Raw genomic sequence first — 11,681 nt, 5'->3', positions numbered from 1 at the left:
AATGAGATAGATGGGTTCACTTACTGTTGAAACTTATGCATGTTGAGGATATTCTCCGGTGTAATCTAACTCCCTCGGGATTATTTAGAAAATAATATATCTCAAGAATTACATTTGGAAAATTAAGGTGCCATTTAAAATCAGAATTTTTATGTGGTTTACTCATCCTAAGGTGATCCTAACCAAAGGTTGTTCTAGATGTTATTTTTGTAATGAAGATGAGACAATACAACATTTATTTTTTACATGTCCTTTGGCAAGAGTTCTATGGAGAATTATTTCTATGACTTACAATATTCCACCGCCGACTAATATTACAAATTTGTTCGGATATTTGTTAAATGGAATGTCGAAAAAAGATAAAGGACACGTTAGAGTTGGTGTGTGCGCTTTACTATGGGCCATTTGTCATGTTCGTAATAATTTTATCTCTAATAAAAGGATTTTCCATCATTTCTGCAGGTTATCCCTTTAGTTACGTATTGTATCTATCTTCAGCCGGCGAAAGTGCACCAGGACATAAATATTAAGTGCAACCGTTTGGCAATGGTAGCGTAGGATTTTTCCAGCCGGTGTGGTTAAGAAGCACCTTACATGAAGACTCTTTGGTTTTTTTGCTTCTAGTTATTTTGAAGTGACTAACCCATATGTTGAGACTTTGAGTGACCCGTGATTTGTGATTATTTGTATACTCTCTAAATAATACAATAAAGAGTGGCAAGGATTGCCTAATTTCGAAAAGAAAAAAAAACCAAAACTAATAAATATACAGAGTAGCAAGCTAAGTTATATGAAAAAAACATGCCGTTGGATTCATGTTCGAAAAATGTTTTCAGTGATCAGAGGTCTCCTTTCTTATAACTCGTATTTAATTAGTTCAAATCACGATCAAAGTTTGGCTCTAAATTCTTTGGAGACATATAAATCCAAACAGAGGGAGAACGAAATAACCAAAAGAGTTATACTAGCCACACACACACCAGTTTGGATCTGCGCTAAATCCTGACATCTAATACCGAGACTGAGAGCATCTCCAGTCGTGTCCCCCAAACCGTTCCCCAAAGCGATTTGGGGCGCGCCGGACAAAAGCGTTCCGGCCGCGTCCCCCAAAGCCCTTTTTGTCCGGCGCGCCCCGATACGGTGTCCGGCGCCCCGAGCCCGTCCCCGTCCCACGGGGACGCACCGGGGACGCCGGACACAACGAAAGCGAGGCCAACCGACGCGGGGCCGACCCGTCAGCGGCACAGGGAAAATTCGTCTCACACTCCCGCCAAATCCCGCCGCTCCCGCCAAATCGCGCCTATACCGCCGCGCACAGGCCTCCCAAAATATATCCTGCCACCGATTCATTTCTCCTATCCCGCCGATTTCTTTCTCCCTCCCGCCGTGCACCCGCCGCCGCTACCCTCTCCCCATTCCATGGCGCCGCCGACAGCCCCCCAAAAGATGGCGAAGAAAGCGGCCAAGAAGCCGCCGGGCAATGCGACGATAGGGGCGAGCGCCGTTCGCGAAGCCGCGGAAGGCGCCGGCTGCGAAGAAGAAGCCTGAAGGCATGACCGAAGATGAATGGCAGCAAGATTGCCTGCGCCGGAAGCTATCGACGGCGGAGCGGAAAGGACGGAGGGCGGCGGAGGCTGGAGAAGAAGGCTACGGCGGCGCGCCGGCACCGGCGCATAATCGCCGGGTGTATCGCCGCCACCAACGCGAGCCCATATAGTACGAACGTGCCGGTGTACGTTCCGGGAGTCTTCTCTCCGTCGCAAGCCGCCTTCTACAACGACGGCCCCTCCGCCACTCCCGGGTGCGTGACGCCTAACTTGTCGCCGCACTACCGGGATGCGCCGCCGCACGGCGGCTTCAACCCCAACAACCTCTACTCCCCGGCGTACGAGCAACGCGAGCCGGGACCCGGTCCGGACGGCGGCCCTTTCACCGGCCCGTAGGGGTCCGCTCGAATACGACGGCGCCGGTCGCCGAGGAGGACGACGGGGTTGAGGAGGAGGACGACGAGGAAGAGGACGGGGTGGAGGACGACGAGGAGGACGACGTTGAGGACGAAGAGGGCGGCGAGGAAGAGGGCGGCGAGGAAGAGGACGACGAGGGTGCCGGTGACGATGATCTCGTGGAGGTAGACGCGGACGGCGTGAGGACGAAGAAGAAGAAGAAGAAGGCGTCGGGCACACGAGGCCCGAAGTGGACGGTTCTGGAAGATCTTTGTCTGTGCGAGTCGTGGGCGACGGTGAGCCATGACTCCATCATCGGCGCCAACCAAAAGGCGGGAAGTATTGGGCGAGGATCAAGGCCGAGTTCGATGAGCGCAAGCCGATCAACGGCGACTACCGGAAAGTGCCAATGAAGAGGAGCCAGAAGGCAATGTCGACGCGATGGGCCATCATCCAGGCGTCGGTGAACTCCTTCCATGGGTACCATCACGACTTAGAGACCGGAGGCGAGCGGCTGGCGCCGACGTCGGCCAACCGGTACGACTGTTTCTTCCATAATCCGTAGCGCCCACATTGTGTTCGATGAAATGACTCTCGCTTCCTTTGGTTAGTTTGATCGGGCTATGGAATTGTACGCCAAGTACTCGGAAGGTCACAAGTCTTTCGCGCCGACGCATTGCTATGGCAAGCTCAAAATGAATGAGAAATGGAAGTTGACGCGCTCGTCGTTGTCCAAGGGAAGGACGCCATTGATGCGGACGCGCGCCGGCAACGTCGGCAGGGCGTCCCTGCGGCAACAAGGCTGCCAAGGCCGCCTTGGCCGACGCTGCGTCGTACGAGAAGACGCGGCGTCGATCACGAAATGCCTCGCCGACGTCTCCTCGACCTTTATCTCCCGCGACAAGAAGGCCGACCAAAGGTGGGCCGAGGCTGCTCAAGAGGCAAGAGGAGAAGCCGGAGCTCAAGAAACGCGGGGACGACATGTCCCTGCCGAGAACGTCGACAGAGGGAATGTCTCCCCGGACGCGAGCGGCGCACAACTTCTTCAAAGGCCAGATCCTCGACGACATCGAAGCCAAAATGGCGGCGGCGGACGCGGCGGCCACGGCAGCGGCATCGGCGACGGCGGCGACGGCGCGAGCAGCAAGAGCGGGCCGACGCGTCTTATCTGTGCTACACTGCGTCGGCCTCCGCGTCGGCGACGGAGCGAGACGCACCATGCACGAGAACGGGCGGATCGCGGCCGAGGTCGTCGTGCTCGACGGGCCTGCGTCGACTCAAGACACGACGCCGTCGACCAACCCCTTCTTCTAATTTGCATGCACCACCGGTCCAGCAATATGATCGCGCGTCCGAGTACTTTGATCGATCGCCGCTACTCGATCGCGACGAACCGGCGGGAACGATCTCTTTTGAATGCATCTATTTGAATTTCTGATTGGGGGCGGCGTGTGGGGGACGCGGCTGGGGAGCGACGTCCCCCAAACGCGGCACGAACAAAACACGTCCCCCAAACGCTCGATCCGGCGCGCTTTAGGGGACGGTTTGGGGGACGCGACTGGAGATGCTCTGAGCAGACGAGAAGGGAAATAAAACTTTCCTCAGTTGCCAATTTGCCATCAAAAGCATCAGACTGGCCTCTGTTTCAGTTAACTCATATTTATCACACACAAAAAGGACGCCATGGCTTAGCTTTATTTTGTTTATTCTACAGGATGCTGCTGTCAAGAGGGCGAAATGACTATATAATAAAATCCATGAAGGTCCTGTATGGTACAGCACAAGAGCAGTTTAGTCGTGGTACTCCGCCATGAAGGCCTCATGGAACACCTTGAAGCGAGAGATGATTGCCGGGATCTTCTCCTCCTGAGGAAGGATTGTGCATCTGAAGTGCCATGTGCCAGGAACCTGTAGAATAGACAAACGGAACATTGATGACCAATGTCAGGGAACTGGTGGAAATAGATGTAATGTATATTATTCTTAACCCTAGGTCCATAAATAGCCTTTGTTTCAAGACTATGTTTACTCACCTGGCCAAACCCAGATCCAGGGACAACAACAATTCCAGTTGACTCGAGGAGACGAAGAGCATAGAATGCATCAGGCGCTTTGTTAGCAGCTTTCGCAGCCTGAATTGCCTTCTGTGGGAGACTAAGCTGAGGGAAGAGGTACATTGCTCCTTCAGCTTCGTTGCATGTAATTCCATCAAGTTTATTGAATGCATCCTCCAGTGACTGCGATCAAGAATACCACATCAACAAATTCAAGTCCTTCAAGAAAGTCATTTAGAGTTATCCAGAGAAAAAGGACACACCGCACCTTTGCACGACGAGTTAAAGACGCGATGATCCCATCTTTTTCTGCCTTGTATGAAGCAAATGATTCATCCCCAGCCTGCAGAATCCAACAGTGATATTTAGATGGAGAACTTTGCATTCTTTGTCAGGGAAAGAAAATTTAAAAAGGACGTATTTGACCTTTGGTGGGTTCATGACGAGACTAGCAAGGATCTGGCCAGAGATATTGGAACATAAGTTCACTGATGCTATCTTGTATATCTGCTCTCTCACCGGAGCACTGAAGCCAGTAATCTCCATGTAACCTCCTCTTTTACCACACTCTCCATAATATCCTGGTGGCAGCAACAAATTTTTTTTTGACACTCCAGCATGGGTAAGGAAAGAAGAATAAGCAAGTGAATCATTGTACCTACCCTTAGAAACAGATTGATATGATACTAGAGGGAGATCTTCCTCGCCATAGCCCAAGGATCTCACTATCTTCTTGAAAGAATGAAATTTCTTATTGTCAACATAGATATTCTCTTGGTATACCTAACAATAGAGATTACAGTGTTAATGTTACATACGACAGAAGAAATAGAATTAAGCAGCCCAAAGTTCGTTGGGATGTTTTCACAGCCATCATCACTCACCTCATCAGCCAGAAGAACAAGACCCTCATTTTTGCAGAACTTCACTATGTCATATTGGTTTTCCTCAGCAAGAACCTAAACGTAAATGAGCCATCTCAATATTGATCTTGTGTCCTTTTTATACAGACATGGTGTGCATACCAAGATGCAGCAAGCAAAGATGTTTTCTAACTCCGAAAGGAGAAACAATGAGCACAAACCTGTCCAGTTGGATTTCCTGGATTGATAACCACCAAAGCCCTAACATCGATGCCTTTTGACCGAGCATCTTCTAGTTGCTTCTTAACATCGGAGATTTCCAAACCCCAGCCTGTCGATTCATTGAGATAATATGGGACCTGAAAGATAATGCTCTCAATTTAGGATTGGTGCAGCATGAAACGCTACTATACTGAACTACTTTTGTCAGGTCAACAGAGTACATACGAGAGCTCCGCCATGAAGAGCTATGGAGGCCGAGTACAAGGGATACTGAGGAATAGGAACAAGAATGCCATCTTTCTCATTCCTTATCAGTAACTGCATCATCAAGTGCACCTGGCAAGGGAACAATAATATGATACACGACTTAACTACTTCACGTTTGTTCATAAATTGTCTAGCAATTGAAGGACAATGTACAGTTCATACCCCGGACTTGCTCCATCTGTAAGAAAGATGTCATCTGCATTAGCAGGGAATCCATCTCGTGAGGTGATCCCAGCAGCAATTGTATCACGAAGTCCTTTGATACCCTAGGAAAATGAGAAAAAGCAAACTAAGTCATCTTTCTCCTTTTTCTCCTGGTTGCAGGTAACAAAATGTGCAAAGGTAGACGATTACCTGGCTATGACTGTATGCCCCTGTTGCTTTTCCAGGAATCGAGGCAAGAATCTGCTTTGCCCGAGAAATAGAATCAGCACTGCAACAAGATGAAGCATCAGGTATCATATGCAAGAATCTCACACTTCAGTTAAGACAGATGGATTAGTTGTAGGAATCTTCTGGTGAACAATGAATAGTTATTTTTGGTATTTTGATAAAGTTAATACAAAGTAGTAACGAAGGGGGGTATATCTACTGCTGACCCTTAGCTATATGTATTATGCTAATGAAAGGGGGGTCAAATTAACTTGAAAAAAGCTCTGGAAGAAATGGTGGAGTTGATCCTAGATATATTCAAGTCCAAACTGAAATAGTCAGCAAGAGAAAAGGGTGAACTACCTTCCTAGGTATATAAAACAAAACGCACTGTACCCTAGGAATGCTCACAATTTTTAAACCTATGGAGTTTAGGTTTGCAGTTTTGCAGATTGGCAGGTCACACTTAGAAATATTGCCACGATTGTGTTTTCGCCTTTTCGTAATCATTCAGGTTCATTTGAATGTCCCGCAAACATTTAGCATGATAGCACCTGGTTAAGGGTATCCGCTTGGTATCTCCCGTATTCTGAAGTTTTCCGTACAATCGTTTCATGGTGACGAACTATAAAGATGGTTATATTCACCTGAACAATGATTTGATTTCATCTCTTTGCAACAGGTATGGGTGATCACAAAGCGCAAGAACCTGCGTTATAACATATAAGTATGTGGGAAAACAAACAATAAACTCTGCAGGTAGAAAATTAGCATACCTCCCTGAAGAATGTAACTGGCTGCTGACCAAGAGACTGTGGGTTTCCAATGTTGCAATACAGGATCTGCATGTAAGAAGTTGAATGAGCTAAGATAATTGTAGAACATAACTGTTAGGCATGCAGTCTGATGACCGATTCTGCAGCTGTCCACATCTCTGAAGATCGTTTTGTATGCATGCGATAACGCCAGCCTAGCGCACGTTCTGCATGCCACTCCAGCAAGATCTAATCCCTGATGACTTCTCTATATAAATTCTACCCCACGAGGAGGAATATAATGCATTGTGTGATTGAGTTCAGCTGAATATTGAAGCTTTCAGTAACAATAGAAATCTATTTATTACCTCATCAAAAGGTAGAGATCCTGGTTGAGTCTGTAGCTGTTGCTGCAAGCGCTAGAAACAAAAAAAAAAACCTGGTTAAGCAATTCTAAGCAAAAAACTTATTGGCTCAAGAGCTGGCATCCCTCAGAAAATTACAGCATTGTTGTTAAAGCATATCAAAATACTAATACCACACAATTGCTCGTACAAAGTTGAGAACAAAAGAGCATCCAACTGAAGTTTTATTAGGCTAAGGTGATTATTTAAGAACACGACTCAGACTAAAATCTGAATAAAGTCAATTCCAAATTAACACTTAGTGGTAACTTGAAATACCTGAGCATGGATGACAATCTCTCCACGGACTGCATACTCACATTTCAAAACCTGAACCAGTGAGAAGAGAATTAGCAAGGTGCCTCTGTATCAGAAATTGCACATAGTTGATTGAGTGATGGACAAATTAATTAGTGGTCAGTTCATTATATGCCTTGTCACCAACTACATCACGCTCCTTTGAACAACAACAAAAAACTACAACATGCTAAAACACCCACCTCGTCATTGAATTGTACTAGTGCCAGACAAAAACGAACGCTGACATTGCATTGCCAATGTCACACAAAAACTGCGTGCCAGCAGATCAATAGTACTGGCAACATCGAAGTAAAAACACTATACTTGTAATAACTTATATCCAATCAACTGCTGGATAATTATAACTTGGAGGCTAAATGATTCTCCCTTTTCTTTTTGACTGTTCATCATTCCAGGGCCACATTAAGACCAAAGCATCTTTAGGGTTCTCCCCAAAAAAAAATCCTCATTTTAAGTTTGAATATAGTAGATCCAGATCACTAGAGCGGAATAATCAAGCATGGTAACTACCACAGGTCCACGATCGAATCAGAATTATTCATCGTGTCATCTACGTCAGTGGCTGATCTACGTCACTCCTGAAATATCACCAGCCTTGCTAAAATTATTACCCGAGAGACAAAAAAAAAGGAACTAAAATATAATATAATCTACTGCATACATGAAAACAGAGACGAAGGAGAATCCGAGGAAGTAAGAAGGATTCCTTCTCGAATGCAACACAAAATAAAATAAAATAACAGAGCCAAGACTCGTCGAAGCAAACAAGAACCGGAGCCCAGCGCCGCCCAATCAGGTACACAACAAGCCGTCCCCCACGGACCTCATCGAAATCCCCCAACAAGAAACATACAGATATGAGAAGGGAAGGGAGAGGGTGCCCCTCACTCACCTTGGGGTTCAGGTTCTCCACGGCGACGGTGGCGGCCATGGCGAGATCAAGTCAAGGTGGAAGGAGCGGAGAAGCGAGCACTAGTATTACGCCTCTCGCAGTGGTTGCTGTCCGTCTTTGTCTTTCTGCGGTTTCGTGGCGAGTCGGGGAAATCTCGGATGGAATGGATGGTGTTTATAAAAGGAGGAGAAAGAAAGAGATCGGGAGGATGCAAACAAAGGGCGGAGATGAGAGGTGTTGAGTCTTTCACCCACAGGAAAGGCAAGCCGTGGAGTTGCGGGTGGGCCCACGGGAGCCGCCGACCTCACCTGCGGTTTTGTGTCTGTCCAAGATTTGGTTTAGCCAAGTCTTGGCCATTTTGGTTTGTTCCCACGTCACATTGCTATATCTGGGTTAACAAATAGGGTTGCCATATTGCTTTTGCGTTTTTCTTCTTATTATGTATGTGTCTACATATTATTATTCAGCTTTGGTTTTCGGCAACGTAAAAAAGAAAAAGTTGTGCATTGCTGTTGTCACATTAGTTGAGATGATCATGATCTCCCCATTATAAAATATGGACCCTCCATCTTAAAATATAAGGCGCAATCGATTTTTTGATGGTCAACGACTTGCAACTTTGACTCTGATCGATTTGTATATAATATGTTCACAATATTTGTATAAAATATATGAGATGAAATGAAAGAATTTTGCAAGACGAATCCAACGAGTCCCTCTATACATTCCCAATTCATATAGTTTGGTATATAGTAGTGGTCAAAGTCCCATATCAAAGACCAGAAAAAATATTAGAGTGTCTTATAGTTTAGGACCAAGGGAGATAGTTTAACTTTTTGCTTACATGTTTGTGGTCATGTGAGGGAGTATTAAGTAGGGCTAGTGTAGTTATGTATGTCTACCATCTTGCCAAGATCATATGACACTTTTGCCACAAGTGGCAAGGCATTTTTTTTTCAAAGAGAGTTGGATGTCTTGTTGAGTGTGACCTACTCATATGTTAAGAGAGCGTCGGGGGTGTTGGACATGAGTCTTGGACAATCGGGACTTCAAAATGGTGAAGCCATATTCCCTCATCAACGTCGGTTCGATTCGTACCGGAATATTTGGATCCAAAATTATAACTTAGCTAGCGTGGCTTGAAGTTCTAGCCATCTTCATTGGTTGGATGTGAATGTGTCCCTATCACTTGGTGTTCGTATATAAGCAAGGGGTCCATGAAAAATAACCAAAACTACCATGTGTGGTAATAGTGTGAGGATTTATGAGTAAACTTCGCTCACTAGTTAAGGATGTATTCTTAGAAGAGACGAGGTAGTGCATGGTCCTAGTGAACTAGTGGTGTAGCACATCCACCCATCTAAGTGGTGGGTTTTTTCTTCATTAGTTTTGTCCTTGACTTTGTCTTCTATGTCTTCTTATGGTGTGTCTGTTTGGATATTTGTCTGCATAGGTGTCATGTAGGTTTGGATGGGACCTCGTAGATGAATATTGTTAATTAGCATATCATATTGATCACGTTCATGCCTCAAATAGGGTTATGTAAGAAGTAAATGTTTCACAAGGATGATTTGCATTTAAACACATGCAAAAGTATAGAATTTTGTAGAATAAATTTGCTTGCACAATTCGAGAAAAAACGTATATAATCCCTTTGTGTACCACACAATAAAAAGCAATGTTGACACTACTAGGAAAACCATTATGGGTAGAAACACTATCACGTGACGCATCTAAAGGTGCATGCTCCACAAAATTATTTCGTGGCGCAGAAATTACATGCTCCACGAGAAACTTGCTTTTACGTGGCGCATGTGTCGGGGGGATGGCCCCCGGTAGACCAAGAGTATGGCAAGTTCGGTATGTTTGGGTAGTGTTAAACCGGGTCACAGAGTGATCGGGAACCTTTAAGTTCGGCTAACCGGAGTTGGTACAAACCGGTATCCCCAGAGGGGTATGCCAAAGTACTAGTTCTGAGAGGCTATTCGGCTAAGTGAAAAGGTACCGGAACCAGAGAAGCGACCGAGGGAATCGCCGCTGCTGGGCGTATGGAAAGAGAGGTCTGTTTTCTGGGACCTGCCGTACTGTAAGGTCCTCCACACGCCCCATAGCCTCGATGTCATGCCATCACGAAGAACGTTACCGAGAGCCTACTTGGCACTCTGATGAACATGCCGGAGAGGACCAAGGATGGCCCAAAAGCAAGAAAGGACCTGAAATTCCTTGGCCTCAAGAAATAACTTCAGTACCTGATAGTGATGATGATGATGAACAGACGGAAACGACTCAGGGTCGCCACAAAAGGGCTAAGAAGAATGAGGTGGTGGTGCTTAAAGCTGCCTGCTTCACTCTGAGCGAGGAGGAGCTCGAGGGGTTTTTCATGTGCCTCCTAGGAGTCAAAGTTCCTCACGGTTACTCTGGGAAGATAAGCAGATATCTAGACGTAGCGAAGAAGAGGTTTAGCAGGATGAAGTCTCACGACTGTCACTGATGACGCAGATACTTCCCGTTGCGATCCGAGGGATAATGGACGACCACGTCCGCGAGACGTTGTTTGGCCTCTGCAACTTCTTCGACGTCATCTCTAGGAAGTGATCCATCGGCGTGAAGCAGCTCAACAGGCTACAAGAAGAGATCATCGAGATACTATGCGAGCTCTAGATTTACTTCCCCCCGCGTTCTTCGACATCATGGTGCATCCGCTTGTCCATGTAGTGGATGACATCATCCACCTCGGGCCGATATTCCTGCACAACATGATGCCATTCGAAAGGTTGAATGGTGTCATCAAAGGATTCGTTCGCAACAGGGCCCATCCAGATGGAAGCATAGCCAAGGGCTTTCTGACCTACGAGTGCATCTCCTTCTGCCAGAACTACCTAAGCACCGAGAACGAGGATGTCGGTTTGCCCACCAAGAAGCACCTCAGCAGGCTCGTAGGGTTTGGTCACCACGAGGGCTACCACGCATTGCATGTCGGCATCGTTGGTCGACACGCCGACTTTGACAGGGCACACCGAGTCGCGCTACAACACATAGAATTGGTCAGCCCTTGGGTAGATGAGCACAAAAGCTTAATCGAGCAGAAGTTCATCGAACTGGGCCGGCCGAGGAAAAAGGGGGGCGTAACCAAAGAGCACAACTCCAGCTTCACGGGGTGGTTCAAGAAAAGGCTACTGGAAAGTCCCACGCCGATGCCTTCGTCGAAGAGCGAGAAACTCATATTCTCCCTGTCACAAGGACCCGCGCACAACGTAAGGACCTATCAGTCGTACGACATCAACGGCTATAGATTCTACACCGAGGAGAAGGACAAGAATAGCGAATATCAAAACTCGGGAGTAACTATCCTATCCTACACCGATGACGAGGCTGATGTCAAGGAAAGATTCTACGGAAGGATCGAGGAGATTTGGGAATTTGACTACGTTGGAGAGACAATGCCGATGTTCCGTGTGAGATGGGACAAGATCGTTGAAAAAGATGGACGGTATTTCACCACCATGGTTATACCCGATGCCAAATCGAAGACCCCTCCACCAAAAATGAGCCATGGGTGCTCGCTAGCCAAGTTGATCAATGCTTCTT

General features: G+C 46.7%; 1 protein-coding gene across 1 annotated transcript; it reads right to left on the bottom strand.

Annotated features, from left to right (window-relative positions):
* Positions 1-3,523: 3,523 nt before the first annotated feature.
* LOC124648962 (alanine aminotransferase 2-like) lies at positions 3,524-8,256 on the bottom strand. Its single transcript, XM_047188646.1, has 15 exons — positions 8,094-8,256; positions 7,160-7,210; positions 6,845-6,895; positions 6,498-6,563; positions 6,369-6,430; positions 5,704-5,782; positions 5,496-5,615; positions 5,308-5,448; positions 5,082-5,219; positions 4,882-4,956; positions 4,660-4,780; positions 4,424-4,578; positions 4,266-4,340; positions 3,977-4,180; positions 3,524-3,851 (listed from the first exon to the last, which is right to left on the bottom strand). The coding sequence occupies exons 1-15, from the start codon at positions 8,130-8,132 to the stop codon at positions 3,735-3,737; spliced, it is 1,494 nt and encodes a 497-aa protein (XP_047044602.1). The 5' UTR covers positions 8,133-8,256; the 3' UTR covers positions 3,524-3,734.
* Between the last annotated feature and the right edge of the window lie 3,425 nt (positions 8,257-11,681).

This window comes from Lolium rigidum, chromosome 4, assembly GCF_022539505.1.
Source record: "Lolium rigidum isolate FL_2022 chromosome 4, APGP_CSIRO_Lrig_0.1, whole genome shotgun sequence".
Classification (NCBI taxonomy): Eukaryota; Viridiplantae; Streptophyta; class Magnoliopsida; order Poales; family Poaceae; genus Lolium; species Lolium rigidum.
The sequence above is the reverse complement of the archived record's forward strand: the minus strand, read 5'-3'. Positions and strand labels throughout refer to the sequence as shown.